This window comes from Colius striatus, chromosome 1, assembly GCF_028858725.1.
Source record: "Colius striatus isolate bColStr4 chromosome 1, bColStr4.1.hap1, whole genome shotgun sequence".
In the NCBI taxonomy this organism is placed as follows: domain Eukaryota; kingdom Metazoa; phylum Chordata; class Aves; order Coliiformes; family Coliidae; genus Colius; species Colius striatus.
Genome location: NC_084759.1, coordinates 86,952,390 through 86,979,228, shown reverse-complemented (window position 1 = coordinate 86,979,228; position 26,839 = coordinate 86,952,390). Strand labels below are relative to the sequence as shown.

The 26,839-nt window shown below is 38.7% G+C and overlaps 1 protein-coding gene across 5 annotated transcripts in view; it reads right to left on the bottom strand.

Annotated features, from left to right (window-relative positions):
• SYTL5 (synaptotagmin like 5) overlaps positions 1-26,839 on the bottom strand; it is an 82,729-nt gene that overhangs the window by 34,945 nt on the left and 20,945 nt on the right. For all 5 annotated transcript variants that reach the window (XM_061999990.1, XM_062000009.1, XM_062000018.1 and 2 more), the window contains exons 2-5: positions 22,042-22,546; positions 13,583-13,798; positions 3,399-3,514; positions 2,332-2,467 (exon numbers count right to left, since the gene is read on the bottom strand). In XM_061999990.1, the coding sequence (XP_061855974.1) occupies positions 2,332-2,467; positions 3,399-3,514; positions 13,583-13,798; positions 22,042-22,160 (587 nt within the window). In that variant the 5' untranslated portion in view covers positions 22,161-22,546. The remainder of the gene's footprint in view (positions 1-2,331; positions 2,468-3,398; positions 3,515-13,582; positions 13,799-22,041; positions 22,547-26,839) is intronic.

Below are 26,839 nucleotides of genomic sequence, written 5' to 3'. Positions count from 1 at the left end.
GAGAGAAAGAAGGAGCAAAGAAAGAAGACGAGGAATCATGAAATGCTTCTAAGAGAGGCTGCAATATATACTAGAGAAAGTAAGCCTAATTCTTGCAGATTAAATTTCCTTTATGGGGGATGTCACCACCAGAAAACATTTCAGGCCACAAACTGAAAAAGGCTGAAAATCAACCACTAAAAAAAAAAAATCTACAGACAATTATAAAAATCAAATTGTTTCTCATAAGGGAATATGGCTGATGAATTTCCACAAAGAACGAAAACAGGATTACGAAAGTAAACTTTAATGGCCTCTTACAATAGCTACCGATTAGAATGGTTTAGAGTAACATGTAGGTCATACTGTAACAGATTCCCTAAGCTGGTTCTCTCTTCACCAAGAGAACGCAGAGGCGTGCTGATGCTCTTTACCTCCAATATTAAGAGAGAGATAAATCACTCATGTTAATTTCTGGAGTCACTGGAACAAGTAATTCCATATTCAGCTCTCCTCAGGAGTAAAAAACTGTAGAAAGCTACCTACCTACCTACTCACCCTATATTTAGGATCCATAACAAAATGTGTTTTTTCTTCCAAGAGAAACAAAGCTTCCCAACTACCAGTCCACAGATCTCCAGACAAGATACAAATGATCATCAAATCTTTCTTTCCATTCACACAACAGCCTCAAGTTACATCCAGACACTACTCATACAACCTTATATTCAATGCATCTGTCCACATCCCCTGAGAGCTCCTCTAAGAACATAGTCAAACTGGGATTACACACATCACTCAGACTGCAAGACGGTCAATCATATATCTGTTATTCACTGTTACATGTGCAAAAAACAGACGCTGCTAGACTGCATTTAGACATTTGGAAGCTGTCATGGTTTGACAGTAAGGGGGAAGGGGCTGTAAAGATGGCTCCTGTAAGAAGTCGCTGGAAAATCTGCCCAGGGCTGAGCCAATTAGATGCCTCCGTGATCACTTTTTAAGAAGAAGCCAGAAGACGAGGCTTCTTCCTATTTCTTCTTTCTCCTGTCCCTTCTTCTTCTCTGGCTGGTGGTGGTGCATGGAGCGGGAAGAGTGAGAAAAACAACCATGTGGACTCCAGGGTCAGTGAGGAAAGAGAGAAGGTGGTGTGCTGGAGCAGAGACTCACCTGCATTCTACAGAGAGGACTGGTGAGGCAGTGATTTCTTTGCATTTTGCTAAAGACCCCGCATCAGGGGCAGTGATTCACTTCATTAAAGACCCCAAGCCAGGGGCAGTGACTATGGCCAGAGGAGGCTGTCCCCCGTGTGAGGGATCCCATATTCACAGAAGCTGTAACTGTGGGGAAGAACCCACGCCAAAGAAGCTCATTAAAATGATGCCCAGAAGAGGCCGTGTCCTGTGTGAGGGACTTCGTATCTGCACAAGCTGCAACTGTGGAGAAGATCCCACATCAGAGTTCATTAAGGACTGTGTCCTGGGGTAGGGATCCCATATCAGAGCAGGGGAAGAATGCCAGGAGTCATCCTCATCAGAGCAGAGAGGCGCAGCAGGGCCCATCTGTGAGAGACTGACCACATCCCCCATTCCCTGCTCCCCTGAACCATTGAGGGGGGAGGAGGTAGAGATATCGGGAGCAGTGAGCTGGGCCTGGGAAGAAAGGAGGGATGGGGGAGGGAGACCTTAAAGTGCTGGTTGTAATTTTCTCATCATCCTGTTCTCTTTTTGCTTTTTGTTCAGTTCTGTTCCTTGTAGGTAGTAGAATAAACCTTCCTACTTTCCTCTACTGCAGTCTGTTTTGCCCAGAACCATAATTGGCAACGAGCCCTCCCTGCCCTTGTCTCAATCCACAACAACCTTGCTTATCTTTTTACTCCCATTTTGCTGGAGCCTCTGCCATCCTAATGAAGGTGGGGGTGGAATAGGGGTCACCAAGTGAGAGACTGTCATGGTGCTTCTGTGCGAGCTGGGCCAAACAACGACAAAAGCTAAAGGAAAACTTGTGGGCAGAATCAAGCAATTAACATAAAAAATAGGGCTATTTTTTGCATTTGCTTCTTCAGCAAACACACCTCCAGGGAGGCTCTGCTACTTCTGAGTATAAACACAGAAACCAACAGGAGATAAATTGCCCTTTTTTTCTGATACCTTTATAGCTGAAGAGTAATTACTGCTGCATTTCCTAGGAAACAGCTGTCTAATTATAGTAAGTATGCTTTTAAACGAAGGCTGTTTCTAGCACTGGGTAGTTTGAGGTTGATATGGAACGCTGGAGAAAGTCAAAACAAAATCCATCCAACCATACACAGCTGTTATCCAGTTTACCAGTTTCTGAAAGAAAATGCTTTACCCTATCTTTCTAGGTCCGCTGAAGAATGATTTATGCCCGTTTGTGGAGGAGACTGACACATCTGGCCTCTTTTCTTCATTCTCTTGGGGCTGATCTTTAACTGTCCTTCCTTCATCCTTGCTCAAAATGGTATCTTCTGTAAAGAGGAAAAAACCCAGAGTGAGTGTTCGTAGAGAAGAGGCATGTACTAAAAAACAGATTTTCCCTTTTTCAATATTAACTAAAACCACACGATAAAATATCATTTAAAAAAACCCTTGGAGTCTGGTTTTTTATCTATTTTTCTTTTAATTAAAGAAAATAAAACTTCAAGTTACTTGAATTTTTTCTTTTTGTTAACTCTTGTCTTGAGCTATGCTTATGAATTTATCACTGAAAATATTTAAAAGGACCTGAAATAGAATTTTTTGGCATACAGTAATTTTTTTCTGTTAAATGAAAGAATGTTTCCCTAATTAAAATGTTTGTGCAACTAGGAGTACTTGCTGTGCTTGTTTACTGTACCTAAAACTGCAGCTACAATTTATTTATTTGAGAAAAAGCAAAATCAAGTGTGAACGAGCACCAAGTAGTCTGGATATAGACCATGTTCCAGCATATAGCACAAGAGTTAACATTTATCTTTCTTATTCAGAGTAGAAATAGAAAAAAGGTACATTTTTTTACATACCACCAGCACTAGTAAGAGAAGCAAAGTAAAACAATGTCTGAATTTAGATCTCTGTATACAGCTAAACTTCCTGAGTTCCTGAGGCAAGAACTGAGAATGAACTTTCAGAAGCTCTGCTGTTGGCTTTGCAGCCAAATAATACTGTCCACCTATTTGGACAATGAGATTTTTAGCAGATCTCTGTCTTCACAGAGATACTTCTTCACTCATCTTTACCTTACCTTTTCTAGACATTAATGATTCACAAATCACTGCATAGTAATTCACAAATATGAGATTAAGATTGAAATACTGATTATACTTAAACCTTTGACAGTGAAGAATGAAATACAAGTCATACACTCTAGAAACAAGGTTTCAATGTATTAAGCACAAGCAAATCTCTCGTGGTCCCTACCTGGGAATTTGCGTAGGATAGATTGTCTGACAACATCAGTTCCAAGAAGATTTGATTGTTTGAAGCGCTTTGCTCTCTCTTCAAAAAACCATTCTCCCGTCACTATCCGTAGCTGTCTATACGGTGAAAACAAAAAAAGCCAGACATACATGTACATTAACAAATATCAACCATCCACACAAACTCTGGACAACAAAGTTCAAAATAGAAAGTAAAAAGACTGATTGCAAAGCTTAGGATAGTGGGACGTGTAGCAGAAGACCAACATCAACATGCTTTGTGAATGAAAAGTAATTCTCAGCATCTGGCAATGTACTTGCCAAAAAAGTGCTTCAAACACTTTTACCCTGTTTCTGTAGAAAACACATTAACACATCTTCTTTGAAGTACTTTGAAAGTAAGCTACTCAACCTCACAGTTTCAGTATCTCCAAAGTAACAAGAGATGTAGCAGAAACAACAGTAGACGGAAGGAGAAAAACCATCACCAAAGCTCCTGACAACCAAGTCAGCAGTTATATACAGGTTACTGTGAGTCTATACATGTTTTTCTATCTGTAAGTTTCATATGCTGTCACTATATGTAGTTTCTTCATATGATAGTGCTGTTATGAATTTGCCATGTGTCAAAGATTCAGAGCAATAAACTTTTTGCCTTTACATTATCCAGAAGAGTTCTGGATAATGCTGCTTTTTCTGGTTTCAAATTCTCTTCCTATAAGAGCAACAAATAAATCCTGTACTGGCATTGCTGTTTTCTGTAGGTATGTTTTTATGATGACTGTTAGCTTTTTCCCAAATTAGTTTCATTACATTAAAGCCACAGCATTTCCACTGCCTCACTACATATAGTTGATGGCAAAAAGCTGATAAACATAAATACTCAAATAAAAAGCAAATAAACAAACTGAAAAATCCCATACATTAAAATATCACTTAAATCCAGACATATTCCTATTTACCTTATGCTCAATAAAAAAACCTTATTTTCAAACTTATACCAGAAAGGAAATAATCTAGTCTCTTGGGCATGAAAATTATTACAGATGGATTTAGAGCACTGATCAATATCTTTGCAATTACTTTTGAGTCATGCCTGAACGGAGAGTCTTACTTGGGGAAACATTAAAAATTACAGGATAGGATCCTGCCATTGGTAAAAAGACTTTAACATCACCAGTTCTTCCTAATCTATTAATGAATCATGCATTTTTGCATGAGTCACTAAAAAAACCCTTAAATATTGAAATGCAAAACATGTGCCCACAAGCATAGAAATAGAAGATTATTGCCTTATCTTCTTGTTGCAGGTCCGTAGTGAAAAAATCCCCTGCAGTACATCATCATAATCAGTTACGCATTATAAAAGGCATTATATAAAATCTCTACATTTCCACTCAGAATTTTTTAATTACTTTTGTTAGACACAAACTCTGGAAAGGATTCATTGCATTACAAACTATGTAAGGCCTAGCTAGTATGAAAAACAGTTTGAATGTGTATTTTCATCATTCATTCACAGCATGCACTTCTCTGTGCATTTCCTTTTATACCAAGGTTTACAGCAACTTCAATGCATTATATCAAACCATAAACCTTTCAAACCTTTGACTACACTATCATATCCCATTGCTATATAAATGACATATTATATTGGAGTACAAACTACATGGTTCATTCATTTTTTCCTTCAGTTACTCCCACATTTGACCACAAAGCTCCACAAGTGTCATTTTCTACCCTGAATACAGATATTATTCATCCTTAACTTGACCAAGGACACTCCCCACCCCCCATTTACACAACCACCTTTACCTTTCTTGAAGCGTAACAACCTGAAGAAGAATGTAGCCTAAGCCCAGAGTTTCAGAAGCATGAGAGGCTGCTCCACACAAAGCCACAGGCTTTTACAAATAAAAACTTGTACTTATTTCCATGCATAACCCTTAATTCTGCTACCCACCCTGGGCTGCTGTGGTTCAGAGAGGGGTAGCTCTCTGTCACAGGGTCCTTGGAGAGCCATCTCCTACATTTTTTGGCCAAATATGATGACAGAAAGAAAAACTTTCTGGTATGTCTTGCATCACAAGTTCTCAAGAGGATCTCAGCCTGATCAGAATAGGGGCTGATATCGGTGTGTCTGCTTGTTTTACTATAAGTTAGTCTTATCTCATGGGGAGATTCAGTCTTGCCAAGGTCTCATGTAGGGTCGTGAGGGCTGAAGAGATTGAAGGAGCTGCAGCCAAGGGAAAGATGGTTGGGGTGGCTGTGAAAAGAGGCCAGAAAGGAAGAGGATGTAGTGTTGTTGGGCTATTAGAAGAGGGGTCTGGCTAACGATGTTAAACTGAGTTGCTCATCTTCTTCATTGGCCTGAACTTATTCAGCAGTAATAAGACTCACTTTTTAAACTGAGGTGTCAACTCCATGGCAGGAGTACTTTGAGAAAGCCCACACTTATTGTACTCTAATTGCACCAAGAGAACCAGGTCTGAGGGAAAACACAGACAACTCCCTTAACGGACGTATGATACACAGCAAACAAAGGGTGTATTGCCCCGTTTTAGTCAAGTGACATCAACCACATCTTGTCATCCACAATGAAAAAGAAAAAAACAACAGCCATCAACAGACAGTCACTGTGAGCTTAAAATAGAGAATGAAGCAAGTCTAGAGGCCTCAACATACACTTCGGTTTTTTGTCCTTATTGTTATGAACCTCACTGTAAATTTTGGGATCCCAATTTCAACTGGCAGTCCTGTTTTGCAAAAATGTCCTTTCCCTACAGATCACCTCGACAAAAATACCACATTCTAATGAAATAAGGGAGAAAACCCTAAGCTTTTCAGCTTTGGATTTCCAGTGCACTAATATTAGATGTGTTTTTCAAGCATACTGAAAAATTCACAGAAAGATTTTGTGTTATCTTAATCATTCATACATGTCAGGATTATCTATTGAATCAACTTTTGTTCTACGCAGAAATGAATTCAGGCTAAATGATTGCCTAAGTCTCTGACTTGAAGTTTGAATTTCATAATTGCATTTGACAGTCTGAATCAAAAATTGAAGAACAAGACCTAAACAGTCTTATAATAATGTTATTTCCATCCATTTATAATTACGACAAAGAGAAACTGTCTTTCCTGAGATATTGCATCCTTCTTCTGTTTCTGATACGGGACTTAAATGAACATTTCACATCTAAATAATTGTTTAAATAGGAAAAGAACAAGAGTGTTTACTCAACAGTTCATCAAATCAGTCTATACTGACTGTAAATCACGGAATGCACATGCACGTCCTTTACTCTCCTTTCTCAGTTAACATGTAGCATACAAAGTAAAAAATATGTATGTGTTCTACTAAAATAATGTTTAAACTGGCTTTCCAAGGTGTTTAACAGATGCTGAAAACAGTAGCTTTAGAAAGAAGGAAAACATACCAAAATATACACATCCATCTTTGTATAGTTCAATTCTACTGGGTCTATAACATAAATTAATTCCAAATAATTTGTAATGTTACTGTGAGCCTATTAAAGAGATTGTTTGGACACTATTAAAAGAAGGCAAACCTGATTAGAAGCTAATAAACTAAAAAGAAATTATAAGAAATCTGAAAAACATTTGCATACTCAAACATTTGAAATGCCTCTATTTTTAGGCTCCTAATGGGAATAAATGTTACTAAGATACTGATGAAGTTTCATGACAACTAAGGTAACGTAATTATTTCAAAGATGAAGATAAATTTGCCATTACTGCTTTGTTCTGCTGTAATTACTAATAACTTGGGCCACCTAGACGTTTTCTCTTTCTGAAGAACTCAATCAAAACAAAGGCATTGTTTGCAGATATTGAGACATGTTTGTAATGAGAAATGCAAACAGCATCAAGTTGCAAAATCAGCTTGTTAGCCGATTGCTTGAAGAACCTCGTTTCCCTTAGCCTACTGATCACTTTAGATGCAAAAGTTAAAACACAAGCTGATCACATTATAACATGATGTAGGTGAAAAAAATGACCTTAATGGAATTTTTTTTTAGCACCTATGTCTGAAGGCTCTTGATGACCTCAGTTCCTTCCATGCAAGGAATGGAGCAGAAAGTTTCCTCTTTTATCAAGTGTGTCGCTACATAAGGGCTCAATTTACCTCATTAAATACTAGAACAATGTAACAATCAAATATACAATCACATAAAGACCATCTTGTTCTCTGTAGAATTAAGAATTTGGCAGAAGACTTAGGTCTAACCCTGCTTGACCTTTAAATGCTTTATCTTGCAGCTTTATATTCTGGCTGGTAATAACTCTATAGATACTGAAAGGGAGTATCCTTTTCAAGTGTAAATGTTAAGACAATTTATATATAAACTTCCACTTGTTATACATAAAAATACTCACGAACATCTCTCACTATACATTAAAATGTCTCTCCTTGAATTCACTAAATCTCTTTTTGAAACTGTTTAAGAATGTAATTAATGTGTTGTAATGAGCTTCTCCATCAATATATGCTATTTATCAGGCAAGTCTAACTTTAAAGAAATGGCAGATAGAATGTTTTAATGATTATTTTGGAGGAGAGAAGTCAGATTCATTTACTGACAGATAAAGATGTTCTGGTAGACAGAAAGATTGCATTAAAAAAACTGATATCTCACCCCTAGAGCTATCATCATGCTACTGTGTTGGGGTTTTTAAAACTTGTTCAGGAATTAATAGTGTATTTTGTCATATACTTAAAAAAATGAGCATCTTTAAATTACTTGGTCCTCCAGTCAAAATTAGTATACTTGCAGTTTGCTGCCATCTTTTCATTTATTTTTGGTAGCTGGACACAAACTTACCATAAACATTAAAGCAGTGATAACATCTGATCCTGAGCTATGTGACAAAACATCCTTTTGCTGTACTACAGACATCCCAAATTTCGGCACTATGGAATGGATAGGCAGGATCCCATGTTGTTCAGAATGAAAGGTTAAAATCTATTAAATGAACTAACAGGCTGATGTTAGCTGATCCTGTCTGCATTTTCTTCTATTTCCCTAAGGTGCTCTTTGTTTCTACAAGCATTTTGAATTTGCTGTGTAATTCAAGAGATTTCTGCAGTAATTTCTGTAGTACTTGTCAACTTTTCTTTGAATGAAGACCATGCAACACCCAGTATAAGACACTCTTCACTAATGCAATAGGCTTTCCAATAGTTCTGGAAAATTTCCTTCTGCAGATATAAGTGATGAGCAAGACTTTTACAAGTTACTGCTACCTCTATCACCTGAAATAGCACTTAATAGACATTCTTGAGTACAATTTTGGCAGAGCAGATAAGAAATTGTATAGCACTAAAATGCAAAGAGTTCACAAAGGCCACGAATCCTTCCCCTGCCTTTTACAGGTCTCACAGTATGTAAGACTGGGATATGAGTGCACATATCCATTATAACAACTGTATAACCTGGCTCTGCAAATGCAACAGAACAGCAGGTACTACAGTCTATACTGTTATCAACGTTTATCCAGTCTCAGTCATCAAAGCTGCTAAAAGAACAGGACATGAGCAAAAAAAAAGTTTCCTAACACTTTTTGCAAAATCATTAGCATGGTAAACCAAACCAATTTGACAGACACAAACACTGTATGCAGATCAATGCTACAGAACTAAAAGGGTTTTTTTCCCTTCTCTTGCCTTTTTTTTGCCACTCATACAGCATAACTGTCTCAACACTGAATTTAGGGTAAGAAGAAATGGTCTCAAGTTGTCCTAGAGGAGATTTAGATTGGCTGTTAGGAAAAATGGCTTAACTATAAGGGTTGCCAAGCATTGGAACAGGCTGCTCAGGGAAGTGGTTGAGGCACTGTCCCTGGAGGTATTCAGGAGATGGGTAGATGAGGTGCTTAGGGGCATGGTTTAGTTTTGAACCTAGTAGTGCTAGGTTAAGGTTTGGACTTGATGATGTTGAAGGTCTTTTCCAAACAAAATGATTCTACAATCTATGATTCCTATTTTCTTTATCTTGCTCTCTGCCTTTTAATCTTAACAGAGGCCCTATTTGTACTAATCAGCTCCTCTAAAATGTAGTTAAAGAAGACTAAAAATCCTGATTCTACCTGCATTTCTCACTTCAGTGAGAGGAAAGCAGAACTGATTGAATTTAAACTAGAACTATGCACAATATTTTAACTGAAATACCTGTCTCAAACGTTAATCTCTACACTGCCCACACAGAAGATAATCTCTCTATGTGCTCCTAGCAATGTAAAAGGCATTTTACAGATCATTAACTGTCACTATAGTCTTGCAAAAACACTCTATATGATTTCCATTTAATAAAGATACCCATCACCAACATAAATTTAGCATTTTGCAAGCAGATTACACCCTTGTTTGTAACAATTTGAAGACAGGCTTTAGAAAGAAATCATTTTCAAGATGATTGCTAACATCACAGAATTGCAGCACAACCACAAGAAGCAGAGGTGGCTTATGTTTTGAGAAGTTACCTCCTCTTTCAGCCCCAAAACTGGAACCATCTTTACTGATGTCATTATTCCTGAGAGAAGTTTATCTGATCTGGTTTTAAAACAATATTCATATCACCTAACCTAAATTCTTCCACTGTAATCTAAGTATCACATTACTTTTCTTATCCAACCTCAACACAGTTGACTGTTGGAGATTTAAAACCCCGTTTTCTCTTCTCCAGGTCAAATATGTCTGACTCCTTCCATTACTCTGGACATCTCATGTGCTACACTTGTGACCACACTTTTCTGCTGAGCTTTCTCCAACTGGCCATCATCAAGTGGGCTACACAAAACTGGGAAGGTTTGCATCATGTATTTTACAGTCTATAATTCTGTTTGTACATTCCTGTGTGATGCTGGACAGAAAAGACTGTTGATTCATGTTCTGTTTTTCATTCAGTACAATACCCATATCCTTGCCTAAGGAACAGGTGCATAACCTATTTTCATCCTCCTTCTATACTTCTGCAGCTTTGTTTATGTCCACTTGTAGTACTTCCACATGCCCATAAGGAGCCACCACTTGCTTTTTCTTCAAATCACTTCTTCAAATTGTAAGCATTGCTGAATCCTAATCCTGTCCTTCAGAATGCCTCTCAGTTTTGTTACCTGCACGTGTAACTGGCAACCTCATCTGCTGTATTGTTATATCCCTTTAATGAAAATACTTAAGAGTAAAAAGCCTGCTCTATAATTGCTGCTTTTTTTTTTAATTTGACAGTGAAATGTCCATAACTTCTCCGATAATAGAGTTTTATAATTTTCCAGGCAAGTCTGCAGTCAAACTGACAGAGTTTATTCCAGAGTATACCTCCCCTTGTTGATTAGCTTATTAGTACAGCGTGAGAAAAAGATGGACAGGTTCACATAACCACAGAATGGTAGGGGTTGGAAGGGAGCTATAAAGATCACCTAGTCCAACCCTTCTTCTAAAACAGGTCCACCTAAATCAGGTCACTCAGCAACATGTATAAGCAGGTTTTTGAAAACCTCCAGAGAAGGAGACTCCACACTCTCCCTGGGCCTCCTGTGCCAGGGCTCCCTCATCCTCACAGCAAAGAAGTTCTTCCTTAAGTGGAACTTTTTGTGTTCCAGCTTTTGTCCATTACTCCTAGTCCTATTAGGTTTGCTTAAATCAAGTTATAAGACATCAACAGATCCACCTTTACTCACCAGGTCTGTCACCCTGTCAAAGGACAAAATTAAATTGGTTTCGACATTATTTGTTCTTGAGTCAGCTCTTAGTCATTGTTTTGTTATCTTCTTTCACCTTTCAAGCAGCATGACAATCATTTGTTTTGTAATTTTTAGAGAAATAAAAGGTAATCTGACAGAGCCAACAAATCCCTTGATCTTCCTTTCTTCATTTTTAAGGAGTAGTATTGTGTTTGCTGTTCTCCATGCTCACCTGCATTTCTTCATTTCTCAAAGGCACAGCAGTGAGCTCATGTCAGGAACTCGTTGAAGCAACCTACAAGAAGCTGAGACAAGTCTCTACCAATTTAAAATAATTTCAAAAAATCAAGCACTTGAACATGCTTCATCTTAAGAGGTAAGATGGGTGTCCTCTGGTTGTGCCCCACTGGCTCAAGGTTAAAGCATCTAGCTAAAAACAGATGTTAATCTGCTAAAGTTAAAGTTAGAAGACACAAACCCTAAACTCCATGTTCTGGTGTATTAATTTTTCACTGTGTAGGTAGCCAAAGACTGACATAACTAGCAATTTGGGTTCACTCTGATATAATTAACAAGCCTGATCTTCCTGATCTCATTAGTTTAACAGCCTGTAAAAAAAAAAAACAAAACTCTGATTCTTTCCCTCTTTAATGCAATTATTTTATCACATCTTTATCTTGTACCACCCAGTTCCTACATCAAGCTGTATAACTGAGTTCTGTTGCCCAATACATGTCTCCTTTCCTTCATGGTTGTGTTACTGAGTCAAGATACAAAATCCCGTACTACGATATCAATCAAGTGATTATTCTTCTAAGTATACAACAAGTAAATATCTTTGAACATATAACATCTCTTTTTGTTTCTTCACTTGATACCCTGGTAGAAAACCGATTCTCTGTTTTCAGCACTGTGATCCGCTTGCCTTCTCCTCCACTCCCCATGCTCAATATTCCAACTGTGAGAAATGCGATAATCCATTTTGTTTTGCCTCCCACCACAGCACAATTTCCTTTGGAATGCTCACTAATAGTGTCATTAGCAAGACAGCCCTCTCTCTTCGTGCAGAGATGTTCAATTGCTATAAACAGAAAAAAAGGAAGGATAGAAACAAGGACTGAAGTGCTTGGGCTCACAATTTTTACACCTGTCTTACAGATCCACATACCACGTCTGTCAGAACATACAGATCTCACTTGTTCTCAATTCTGTTTTGTTGATTTTGAATTACTCAGCTCTTACATTTCTCTCCCCGTAATGCGAACAGATTGCAACTGGCTCGTAACTGATTTCTGTCAGAGTACTTCCCACCAACAACTTAATATCTGTGATGCTTGCAGCTTTCCGTAGAAAACAAAGTAATTGAAACTGGATTGCAACTGGAAAAAAGATACTCCAAAACAGTGCAGCAAATAAAATCATCAGATAAGCCTCTTCCCTTACGGCTGTGCTATGCATATGCTTCTGTGCTAGACTAAAAATGCCATGTACCATAGTACTTTGTCTCAGACAAATTCACACTGTTGAGAGGAGTGACAGTAAATCAATAAGCATTTTGTGAATGTTTGACGTGCTTCCATTCAGCAGGACCTCGACCAGCTTGAGAGTTGGGCAGAGAGGAACCTCATGAGGTTCAACAAGGACAAGTGCAGAGTCCTGCATCTGGGGAGGAACAACCCCATGCACCAGCACAGGCTGGGGGTTGACCTGCTGGAGAGCAGCTCTGCAGAGAGACCTGGGTGTTCTAGTTGATAATAAACTGAACATGAGCCAGCAGTTTGCCCTCATGGCCAAGAAGGCCAATGGCATCCTGAGATGCATCAAGAAGAGTATGGCCAGCAGGTCAAGGCATGTTCTCCTCTCTCTCTGCTCTGCCCTAGTTAGGCCTCATCTGGAGTCCTGTGTCCAGTTTTGGGCTCCCCAGATCTAGAGGGATAGAGAACTTCTGGAGAGAGTCCAGCACAGGGCCACCAAGATGACCAGGGGAATGGAACATCTTTCATACGAGGAAAGGGTGCAGGAACTGGGACTGTTTAGTCTAGAGAAGAGGAGACTAAAGGGGGAATCTCATTAATATTTACAAGTATAAACAGTGGTTGTCAGGAGGTTGGGACATCCCTTTTTTATATTGTATCTAGCAACAGGACAAGGGGTAATGGGATGAAGCTGGAACACAAAAAGTTCCATATAAACATAAGAAAGAACTATTTCATTGTGAGGGTGACAGAATCCTGGCACGGCTTGCCCAGGGAGGGTGTAGAGTCTCCTTCCTTGGCGGTCTTCAAGACCCACCTGGACACATTCCTATGCAACTTGATGTAGGTGGACCTTGTTCTGCAGAGCAGTTGGACTAGATGATCTCTAAAGGTCCCTTCCAAACCCTACCATTCTATGATTCTACGAAAACAGTGCTGCCAGCACAAAATCACTTATACATGGGTAATCACTGAATGTATTTAAGAAAGCTGCACAACTTACGCAATCTTGGCACACACTGAGCACTTCCACTGCCCATCAGTTCCCACAACACGACACTTATTGCACACTCGAAGCTTGCAGGTTTGGCACAGATCTCCTCTGTCAAAGATTAAGCCCAGACTTTTCTGACAGCGAAGACAGACTCTGCTGTTTTCCTGTTGACAATGATGGTTTCCACCTTTTCTTCTCACTTCCAGAAGCTCATTTTTTAATTTCCTAAAAGTAAGAAAATAAAATCTTTTAATTGGGAAATACAACTCATTGATCTGTAAGAACTTTTTAACTGACTAAAATTTAGTGCTAAAAGCTACAAGATACAAATAAGTACAATACTTTTTTTTTCATGTTTGCTGTATTTTTTGACACATATATGACAAAGAAGAAAAAAATCTATCCTTCACCTCTCAGACATGCTTTCACAAGAGGAAAATCTTGTCGTAGATCAGTACAAGTAGCTGCAGACAGATAAAAAGTTCTGGACAACTGGTAAAACATCTTTGCTTTTCCCTCATCAATACTTCGAGGTATGCTAAGCCCCGGTTGATAGCACCTCAAAAAACAGGACTATCTTGTGCATCCACAGAAGGAGAAGAAAATCTTTCACTGTGCATTTAATACTATGCCGATGTAGAGTGTAGCTAGGAATGTATATGCAAGCCTGCAGTGGCTATGCGAAATCTGAAAAAAAAACCAAATCAAAACATGTAAAGGATGACAGGAGTGGAATTTTTCTACGGCTGTCTTCCCAAACCAGGGACTCAAGCAGGATCCCATCATAAAACAAACCTCTAACTAATGTATCTTTGTACCTTGACTCCCAATCTCAATTCCAGAGCTTTTCATCCCATACCACAGCCTCTAGATCAGACTTTATTTCACCCCTCCCCCTAACCCCCCATTCCCTTCTACCTTGAGTCCCTCTATCCTTTCAAACCCTTCCTGAACTCCACTCTACATCAGAATACCTCCTCCTCAGGGCCCCAGCTCAGCAGCTGCCAAGATCTTTCAGCACTACATGCATGAGTGTTGCTGTGTCCTCATTCCTTTATCCCTCCCCTGCACTCTCATGCACTGCCATTCAAGAACCTCCAGAGTCATATCATGAAGCACTTCAGCTCACTGAAATCACAATCTCTGCATACACACAGATGCACTAAGAGGAATTTTAAAAGCCTGACTAGTGGCTTCACCTAAAGATCAGCAGAAGGTGTCAGATAAAAGCAATAAAAGATCACAGGTTGCAGACCGGCGAAGCAGGCTGGGAACATTAAGTCACTAGGGACTAAGCTCTGACAGAATGAGGTCATTTGTGGATACACTGCCTTGCTAAAAGCTTGCCTAGTATTTTGCTTCCCACTAGGGAAGCACATTTGAGGTCCACCTGTGTTCAGGCGAGTTTTGAAAACCTCCAGAAAAGGAGACTCCACACTCTCCCTGTGCAGCCTGTGCCCAGGGCACTGTCACTCTTGCAGTAAAGTGGTTTTCCCTTACATTTAATTGGAACTTTTCGTGTTCCAGTTTTTGTCTATTACCCCAAGTCCTATCACTGGACACTGCAGGAAAAAAAAGTGCTGTCCCATCCTCTTGACATGCACTTTTTACATACTTGTAAATATTAATGAGGTCTTCCCTCAGTCTCCTCTTCTCCAGCTTGAACGGTTTCAGGTCTCACAGTTTTTCCTCATAAGAAAGATGTTCTAATTCTCTGATCATCTTTGTAGTCCTCTGCTGGACTCTCTCTAGAAGTTCCCTGTCCCTCTTGAGCTGGGGAGCCCAGAACTGGACACAGGACTCCAGATGAGGCCTAACTGGGGCAGAGCAGAGAGAGAGGAGAACATGCCTTGACTCTTCTTGATGCATCCCAGGATGCCATTGGCCTTCTTGGCCACGAGGGCACATTGCTGTCTCATATTTAGTTTGTTCTCAATCAGAACTCCCAGGTCTCTCTCTGCAGAGCTGCTCTCCAGGAGGTGACCCCCAGCCTGTACTGGTACACGGGGTTGTTCCTCCCCAGATGCAGGACTCTGCACTTGCCCTTGTTGAACCTCATGAGGTTCCTCTCTGCCCAACTCTCAAACTGGTCGAGATCCCACTGAATGGCTGCACAGCCTTCTAGGGAATCAGACAGTCCTCCCAGTTTGGTGTCACCGGCCAACTTACTGAGGGTACACTCTGTCCCCTCATCCAGGTCACTGATGAAATTTTGAATAAGACTGGCTTGATTTTGAATCAATCCCTGTGGAACCCCACTGGCCACAGACGTCTAACTTGGCTCCATCACCACACTAAACCATCTATAACAACAATGTTTGATAGAAGATAGCTATTAAAAAGAAATTTATTACTACCAAGGATAGCAGAATATTTAGTCATTCTTCTAACTGTGAATTTATATTAAGATCCCTCTACTGTCTGAGAAAATATGTTAATTGCATTGGAGAAGAGTTCTATTGTAATTAGTGTCCCAGGTAACAATGAACGATTTAATCTAACCCTATCCAAGTGGGGCCTAAAAGGCTCCTATCAAAGTAAGAAACAGATTTAGCCAAATCTAATCGGAGAAATGACTCAGGTCCATTTAACAGGTAAATATGAAAACCTGATGCCTTGAAAAGATGAGGAAAAAAATGCAGTCAGCAAGGACTACAATTCTACAAAACTCAAATAAGCAGCAAGCAGCCACAGTTCTTTGCACAGATGCCCACCACCTGCAAGAGGCATAAAAAGCGGACTTAAAAGAGCAACTCTTCTCTGCTGATGTTAAAAGTCCCAAGGTAGACAAAAGTATCCTTTCCTCATAAATGCAGTCTCCAGAGATGGAATATTCCCAAACCCTTATAATCTTGCAAAGAGGAAGAAACAATGAGAAGCTTGAACACATCATTTTTTTTCTTAATACTATGCTTGTAGAAAACATTTATTCCCCAAATAAAGAGAAGCAGAATAGCTATACTGCTGCAAGAGGCAAGATATTCACAGTTCAAGCCATTCACTCTAAAAAATGACGTTATTTCCTTCACGTCTGTAAGCATGATCCACTTGCTTTGAGTCAGGTAATCTTTTTTTTTAAATACCAAATAGATTTATTTTGCAAACATTATATACCTCACCTCTTGTCCTTTTTTTGAAAACATGCTGTTGTAAGCAATGTCACACATTGCCCCTCAGTCTGATTTTCAAATTTCTCACGCATCTTCATTCTCTCCATTTCAAAAATATTTTTCATCTTAAGATGCAGGGCAGAATTCAAGTATTCCTCATTTTATTTTGCCATTTTAAATTCCAAAATTCAAAGAGTCACAGAAAATCACAGAAAAACCACCCCAAAACCTGTCCTCAACCAATTACAAATAAAGACTTCAGCAGGAAAAATCTTTAAATACGGGAAATTGCTCCATTCTTCCATTTGTTCTTCACAAAGTTCTGTTTCCTGCACAGAGGAGTTGACACATCCTCCTTCTGAAACTCTACAGATATTAACTTATACACTAGAGATTTTTTTCTGTTCACTAACCAGTACCAACATATTTCTGGAGGCTGAGAAATGAAATTTCCTCCCTAGACTGATTCACAGTACCTTCTCCAAATTCATCTAGATTCCCTCCACTGTCTGACTCAATATGTGGAAAGTAACCGTAAATATTATTAACAATTCCCAAAAGGATAGGTTGCTAACAATTTCCACTGAGATCTCCTTGCATTGTAAAATCTAGCCAGTTGAGTACTTTAAGTATTTTCTAGGTCCTTATTTTATAAGCACAGGTTTTCACCTTTTGCTTATGTAACATCTGTATGATAAAAACTGTCCTAAAAATATCCAAGTATGGAGGTATATTGGTGGTAACAAGTGAAAACAGAGAGAGGCAACGAATTAATTGGCAAAGGAAAAGAGAACTAGTGTAATGAATGGCAGAATGAAGCTCAATGATAGAACAAAGGGAGATAGGGGAATTGGAATTATATTGGATACTGCAATGATGACAAACTTCTACAGGTGAATCTTTTTCTGATTAACTCCCTCATCCTCTCAACTAAAAAACTATTACTAGTATGAAAAAATAAAATGCAAATTGCTTGTTTCTTACTAGTCTTTGATAGAACAAATTGTACTCAGAATATAAGAACGAATCACCATCAGAAATTCTTTCACCTATGGATGATTTTTGTTCTCAAAGAACACTGGAGAGCAAAACAGACCTCTCTCTCTTATACTACTGGCAATCGTAACTACTTGTGATGGAAAACTTTCTGATTTAAAACATAACAATGTGTTAAATTCACTTGAAAAAAATGAGATATGTGCCAGATGAGCAATCTTCTAACTTCCCATACATGTATGGATGAGCAATATGCTTTAACATAAGGTCTCTTTAATATTTATAGTCAGTTTTGCATAAACACAGACCATATATCGCACTATATACTACCTTGCAATTTTTTGTGCTTACAAAAATGTCCAATTGTATACTCAGCAGAAAAGTCAGTTCCCATCTCCATTATTCAAACTATGTTTTTTTCAAAATAAAGTACTAGCTTTTAGCATGGGTACCACCATGTGGTAACTAAACATTTGTTCTATACAGCAATAAAGTTAATACTCTAAGTTGCTTTTGTGGGTCACTCCCAACTAATAAGGAGATGCCATTTTTGTTAACTGAAAAGACAGGAATGCCACCTTTCCTTATCAATGCTCTTCTGGGGCTGATGCAATACCTATGCAACTTCTCACAGCCTAGATGCCGAGGAAATAATTCAATAACCCAATAAAACCTTATCCTTGGAAGAAATTGGCATATTACACCTTTGTTTTCTCAGTTCACCAATTATGACACTGGTGTCTCCTCTTCTAAAAGTGTGGTATTGATAGCTTTGCTTCATAAAGAAATGAAAAGAACCTATTCAATCCTGTCTATAAATATAGTCAAGGTGAGAAAGCAATGTCCATTAGCAGTGAGTGTCATGCATGTTTTGTCTGTGGTAGAATAAAAATATTGAGATGATGGGCTAGCTCCACATGCAAAATGCAGTGGACATCAGTTTACTAGTAATACCAGAGCTGAGGAGTATGCATTAGGGCTGCTATTGGAAGAGAAACAAAACAACCACAGTTAGATGAAACACACCTAATACATGGTACACTCCCCTTTTGGCAAACACATGCTTTTGATTCATGACTTGTGACACTACACTTTTAAATGTGGAAAGGGTTTTCACAAAAAACCTTTTAAGATCCATAAAGAAAGTCTTAAAAGAACAAAGAAATACAAGGAAGAACTTCACTGTGAGGGTGATAGAGCACTGGAACAGGCTGCCCAGATGGGTTATTGAGTCTCCTTCTCTGGAGACATTCAAAATCCACCTGGACGAGTTCCTGTGTGACCTACTCCAGGAGGTCCTGCTCTGGCAGGGGGGGTTTGACCTAGATGATCTTTCAAGATCCCTTCCAACCCTTGAGATTCTGGGATTCTGATAAAATTATTGGGTAAATAAAGAAAAATACATATTTCAGTCCAAAGCATTCCATTCAGAATGTCCTGATTGAATTACCTGGATGCACATTTCTCCCAGTAATAAACAGGTTAAAAAACACCCTACATTTTCACCCTCAGTATGGTCAAGTTCACTATTTTTAGTTTCTTTAGCTCTATGTAATTCAATTATTTCACCCAAATAATCTGAGCATTTGAAAACAATCACGATAGTCACTCAACTGACGTCAAAAGTACCACAGAGCAACGTTTAGAACACTGGTAGTTATTTGCACAGGTAATCTACTAACAGCTCTAAATCAATATTCAAGAAAATTTCCAGTCACACGAGATGTACATTTAAAGTTAAGAACATAAACTCTAATATTTATTAAGCAGGTTGCTAATTTTTATTATCAAAACCAGACCATAGCAAGAGTTACTTGCTGCCTCCTGTGTTTCTTGCATGTCGGTGAAAGGCCACTTGCACTCCAGAACACAAGTATGAGGAATAACAGTGAAAATTAATTAAATTATTAAATTAATTTAAATTCATTATTAGGATATCCTTAAATTCATTATTAGGATATCCTCCTACACTTACCGTTGTTCTCAAGTTGAACAGAAAGATCCTTTCAAGTTACTATGGATTTTGAAAACCAATAGGGACAAAAAAAAAACCAATTACAAGACAATCTCAGAAATAGTGGAACAGACTAATAAACGTACAGACACAGTACAATGTACAAGTAAACATCTTGCTAGAACGAAAAATGCTTTGAAAATAAATACAAAGGGACTGGTTCTTCTGCAAAGTACTTCAATAAAATATATAACAGATTGTATCAAACAGAATTCCAAAGACAACAAATGTTCTTCTGAAGTATACATACATAATTAAATGTATCCTTGCCAAGCTGTACTGAGAAAGAAAAAACATGAAGTCTCCAAAGAAGCAGCTACCCACCCAGTTCTTTATAGTCTTGGAAGTATTTTACAGATGATGTTCTACCATGCACAGTATGGTGTCGTAACAATTCTTCAAACATACTCTGAATTCGAAACCAATTGGTTCGCACACAGGTGCTAGAAGTATGCACAAGCATAACACTGCATCATTAGTTATCCTAATCATCATTGTATTTCAGATTAACTTCATTGTCAATCTTTTCTTAGGATGCCTCTTTTTTATTTTGGTACCAAAAATGCAGATAAACGAATACCACCTTCCACTTTACTGAACTGCATTCCTCAGACATGCCTGAGGTTCTCAAACTCAGTAGGTTTGGCAGAGCATCTTCCATTAGTGCCAAAAAAGAAGAAACTTTCAGCTTTTAAGACATCGTATTAAAAAAAAAAACAACAAAAAAAACCCAAACCACGTAGTAACCAAAACCCAGACCAACCAACCAACAAACCTACAAAACAATTTCAGCTTTCCACTTGAGACCGGGAAATTACAGTAGTATGAAAGAAAGCTTTCTGGGGGTTTCAGAAGCTAGTGAACTGACATGCTGCTGCACTTCATCTTAATGCATCTGACTGATGACTACTAGTATATCACGCATTTCCAAGGCCATCACCTTAGAAAACTGAAATACTTACTTGGAAGTGTTTATCCTATTACAGAAAAGAGTACAATGTCTGGAACAAACAGTGCTCCATCTGTTTTCTTGTGTTCTGTTTTCCTTTTCATCTGACAAATCATGAAGGAGATGAAAGGATTCATTTCCCCACACGACCATAAAGAAACATCTTTCCCTCCAGTTTTGCAGCAGCAACCAGTTTTATCCCACTCCATTTAAGTTGGATTAGTCACTACATTTCCCTTGCTAAACAGACTGCACACCAATAGGGGCATTTCACTTAGACTTTATTCTCTCAAGGCAGAAAGACTTCCAAAACCTGTGGCTAACTCTGTATGGATTTCCAAATAACAGTTTTACCTAAAAGAAACCTCAGCAGGTACTGAAAGTACATCTTTGCAACACACAATGTCTAAAATGCTTTTTAGCAAATCAAAGGGAAGAACAAAGCAGCCCAGCCTTGGAATACACGGACAGAAACCAGTAAAGGCTGTAAATCTTCCCTGTGTCATCCACTATACTCAGCAGCCTTGCCATCAAGTGCTGCATTCATACACACTAAGCTTATTTCTTTGAACCAACACTGTATAAAAGTTTAAAAGGGCAACAGGGAGAATTGAAAGGGAGCAGTAACAACATACTGGAAAAGCATGTGTGCCTTTGCAGAACCAATACTTAGCTGAACTAACTCAATTTGAGTAATCTACAATAGCTGAGACTCAGCCTGCCTCCACACATTGTTCTCCTAAGATTTTTTTACCTTTTCTCCTTAGAAAAGAACACACAGATTTTATTCATATCCTGAGTTTACACTTCTCCCATCAGTGACTTTGGAGATCCGTATCTGAGATTTCCAGTTTCCTGTATTTATTAGGAAATTTAAGTAATTTGAAAAAGCAAGTGTCCCTCTTTATCTCTATTCTGTCAGTACTGCAACAGAAAGAAAAGTGTCACTACCTTGCATTTGTATGGATTCCTGTTCAGAGGCAATTGCTTTCTCTCCCTGTGACACCTTCCAAATTTCTCCTCATGCAGTCAGTTCTGAAGGCACAAAGCACTCCTACTCTCATAGGAAGAAAGTCCAAGAGTCTTAATAAAATCTCCATACACAGGGAGAAAATTTGGCCAAACTCGGCAAAATCTACAGAGTCTGAAATTTAAAAAACACTGCTATGTACTTTTTCACTTGTTATCTTTCTTACTATTTTTTGTAATGAACACAAGTTTTGTTTGGACTGCCATGTTAGCAAGTAATTTTCTTTTTAACACAACTTGATTTACAATTAACTGCAACACCTCCCAACACTTATCCTTCTCTTGTGGCATCTAGAAAACCTTTACTGGGTACTACAAAAATATCTAAACTATGGATTGTATTTTTAAGAACAATAATAAAAAAGGTTACCTTATCCTTTTATCTTCAACTTTTTTCAGATACTCGTCTCTCTTCAGTACTCCCAATATTGTTTCCCTTTCATGTTCCAACAAAAACGACAAATTGATGATCTCCAAGTGCTTTGACATGATTCTTGAATAGTGACTCTTCCCTCAGTGACTGCTTTGCCCAATCAATTCTTCCGATGATTTATTTACACAAGTCCAAAGGCACGTTTTCGTCAGAGTTACAAGATCCACACAATCAAGAAGTCAATGCTTCTTTACACTAAACAGGTGGCGAGATTGCATTGCTTTGCCTTCCAACTACACAAGAAATAAAGGTTGTTTCTCTGTTTCTTCCTCAAGAAAGTCAGTCATTTTCCCAGTTACTGTATGTCCTTGTGCCCTGGTCAACACTCACTGGCACACTTCAGGCCTTCAGACAGGAATTCACAAGCAGATGCGGAATCAGTCTCTTGTCATAATTATAGTCTGGAGTCACAAAATAGCTGGGTGTATTTATTTCAAACTACCTGAAAGTCAAAACAAACAAGTGTAGGTGATTTTGACATTATCATCATGTCTAATTTGAGAAAGCCTTAATCTAGCAATACTTCGAAAGCCACCACAGAAAAACTTGCAGACTATCAGGTTATCTCAAGGGCTATTTATATGTCATGTTTTCTATGTTGTTGTTTATTTACTTGTTAATGTTTGATTATTATGCTCTCACAAGGCTGTGCAATTATCTTCCTACTGCAATACCTTTAAATGACTATATTCACTTTGTAATACTTCCATCCTGACAATAATAAGCATGGGAGTTGGTGGGGGAAGGAATGATTCTACTCACAGCACTAAAGGTAAGACATCTCAAAACAAATATCCACCTGCATCTCAGCAAGTCATCCATTACACTTGCTTCACAGTAAATTCAGAGAAACAGAAACTTTAAAGAAACGATTTATCCACGTAATGCAGACATTTAATTAAGGATGACATGTTCTCTAAAGGTCCCTTCCAACCCCTACCATTCTATGATTCCCTGTTTGTAGTGTAATCCGTTCTTATGGAAAGACTATCATTAACTGGAGTTTTATTCTGTTCACAATGGCTTTTGTTGATTGCATTCGATTATTTACTGAACGTATCTGGGAACAGATCCTTCAGCCTCATTTATGAAAAAAAAAATCTGGTGGGTTTTACCTGTCTTTATCATGTAACAGTGGGATTTGGTAACTCTGAGAAAACACAACTTTCTTTGTTTGTGTGTTCAAATCAACTCTATGTAGGCTAAAATATCTTGTGAATTGGCAAAAATATATTCCTAAAGAGCTGGTGTGGCAGTCATACTCAGTATTACCAAGACCCAAACCACACCAACAATGGTCTTAAAAAACAGCATCCTCAAATTTCACTTATTGCTTTGGTGGGAGAACAGAGTCTCCAGCACAACACTGAGCATGTCAAAATAACAACTTTTGTGTTCAGGGCTGCAGTAACATATCTAATGATGAAAAAGTCCAATTTTTCTCTCTGACAGCTATCTATACATGTAACAACCAGCTAACTGACATTAAGATTTGGACTCAGCTTACCTTCCAGATTTTCTTCTGCACTATGAAATTGCTACTCAAATACAATACCAGTAACATCTCAAGAGAAACTCGTATTTGCTTATACAGGGCTTCTTATAAACACATTTGACCTCTAAGGGATGTTCTCTATCCCAAGCCAGTTGGAGTACTAGCAGCAGTTAACTTTGAATAAGCCCAGTTTTCCCAGTTATTGGATAACGTTACTCTTGCAAGGCTATTATTTTAGAACCGAAACAGTGCATGTATCTTTACCCTACACGAAGTAGATCTAATAAATCCTTGGTGCTTGCATCCTACTTCACTCTGATAACATTGCCTTCATCCTGCCATATGCTGGTACGAGAGGTACCAAAACATCCTCTGCCTCACAGCAGACGATCATCTGGTTTAGCTCCCGTATCTTTTATGGTAAACAGTGGGATTTCTGTGGTACACATAAGTGTATAATAAACTACTTTATCGTGTTTGTTTTGTAAACAAAAAGAATGGCAAATGAAAAACAAGCAAGAACACTTGCTCTATGGAAAAGGAGGGCAATTAATAATGTGATCCTGGTTTTAATGATCTATCACTTATAACTTCCTTGCTTTAGATAACACATGATTAGAGACTAGGTGTGTATTTCACATTAAGAGTTAATATGGAAAATTGTGCTTCTCTTCTTCTGCACTACTTTTGGTCTCTCTTTTCTAAATAGTCTAGAAAAAAAAGTCAGCTGAAAAAGGCTGAATAATGAATCAACTTAGGGTTTAAAACCAAAAAAAAAAGCCAGCCAGCTTTTAGAAAGTGACAACAATCCTTTTAATAGACTTTTGATGTTTTATTAAGCAGCCCTGTGCCTGGTTAGGAAATTTAGTGGTTTTCATCCTAAAATGAGCAAAGATTTCACACAACAGAGGATTTGGGGAACACTAAAATGCAAATTAGGACATGTGGAAAACTGTCAAGTGCCTAATAGGGTGGTGTTAATTCTAATCTATATTCAACATGTATATGGAGCATTAATGTCAGAGTAATGCAAGAATCTAACATTCTATTTGCAAAGGAACTAGTGAAGGAGGAACGAAGTGGCACAATGGCAAGGCAGTATGTAAATTAGCTTCTGGAACATGTGGCTGTTTGCCTCATGGAAAAGAGTAGAACAATTGTGCATTGGGACTATCTGCATGCTTTCTCCACTTCTCTTATCCCTGTGGAAAGGGATTTCTAGAATGGAATCTTCCTCTCTGAAGCTATTGTTGAGGGAAAGATATGTTACAAATGACAGACTTGTTAGCACCTGATAGCTCTTGCAAAATTAGAACTGAATAGTAAGGTGCATCTTATCCTGCAGGCTGCCCAGGGAGGTTCCTTCCTGGAATCTCCTTCCCCGGAGGTCTTCAAGACCTGCCTAGACTCGTTCATGCATGACCTGAGCTAGGTTTCTGCAGGGGGGTTGGACTAGATGATCCCTAAAGGTCCCTTCCAACCCCTACCATTCTATGATTCTATGTCTTCACGTACTCTAAGTATGTAACCGTGACTATCCAGAGAGCTCATCCTCCTAAGACAAAATCACTTAGGTTTAATAAAAAAAAAAAAAAGAGAGGGAGAGCAAAAGTATTGCAGTGGAGAACATGTCTTTTATTTCTTTTATTTTTGCTAACTGCTTATGTCAATTGGAAATGCAGCAGTCCCAAAACTGAATTCTTGTGAGAGATGCTAGTTAAGAGCCACAGGAATTACCAGGAATCCACTGCAATCAGCTACATTTGTCGTTACCACAGGTGCAGTGACCTCTGTTGTCACTGTCATGCGTATCCTCCCCAACCCAGCAAATCATCTAAAATGCTTTCCTCTAATCTCTCCCCCATTTCCTCGAGAAGGAAGAGAAGCATCGTGCCCTGAAGAGACTGCAGCAGAGCTGAAAGGAAGCAAGAGGAATTATCCTCTTTTCTTCAGTAGCGCTATTATCAAATTGCTTGATACAAGAAATTGCTCCACCGCCAAGTCTTTATGTTTACTTAGCCAGAAACCAGTATGTGGAATAATTTAGTGACTCAGCAACAGAGGTACCATTTTCCACATGCAGTGACTGCAGTGGTGCAGGATCACTTCACCTAGTGACAGACCCTTCACCTACTGCTGGTGGAAACTTCTTGCCAGCAGAGAAACGTGGTCTGCACCAGCATGGATGTAGCTGTAACAGGCACAAACGATATTTTCATCCCCAAAGATATTCCTATCAACAGTAGCCAAACATAGGTGGTGATGTGGACTGTAATTTACTTTTGACACATGAGAAGACAAAATATGGCATCTTTCAAAAAGGGACCAGCCACTGCCCAAACCAAAGCTGCATGAGGAACAAAGGCAATGTTTGAAACTTAGCAGGTGCAGGACCAATGGCACGGCTGCCTCTGACACATGCTTCAGAAGGAAATAGTTCACACCTTCCAGCTCAAAGCTGGCACTCTGTATCACAACATACTGAATCTGAATCCAATGCACTCAGCTTTTATACTTAAACGGAAAGAGACACATTTCACTTATGCAATGCTTAAAACCCACCAGTGCTATGTGTCCGAAGTGCACTCACGTCAGGGTCTGAAATAAAATCCAAAACTTATATGGCATCACTAGGTAGTCACCAAAACATGCTCTGTTGTCGTCCATTTTTTTTTTCCCCTGAGGCCCACAACTACATATAAGACTATAATGGGGGATGGAACAGAAGGACTGTCAACATTAAGTCTAATAAAAAGGCAGACAGATTTAAAAAGGTTCTTACCATACTAAGAACCCTTAACAAATGTAAATGCTTACCATATTGAGGGTGTAAAGACACATCTCTCTTCCTGTTTTAACTAAACCATACCACTTGTAGAATGTCACATTACAGGAGCAAGAAAAACCAGCTTCATTTCTCAATGAAGTGTTTGCAGAGTGCACACACCCAGGAAAGCAAATCCATTGCCAGCAGGTATGGAAGCACCAGGAAATGCTTGTTGCACAAAACCAATACATTTACAAGGTAAGGAAGAGGGATTCAAGGCACTGAGGTGAAGCAGCAAGAAAACCAAATTTGTTGAATGGGATGGCACTTGGATTCAACTGAGAGCTGTAGCCAGTATACAATGCACATAGTAAGAAGTTTCTTGCCCTAAGAACAAATTTCAAATCTAATAAATTTCTGTCTTCAGATAGAACAACTGTAAGATTTATGAACTGGCAATTCATATATTGCAT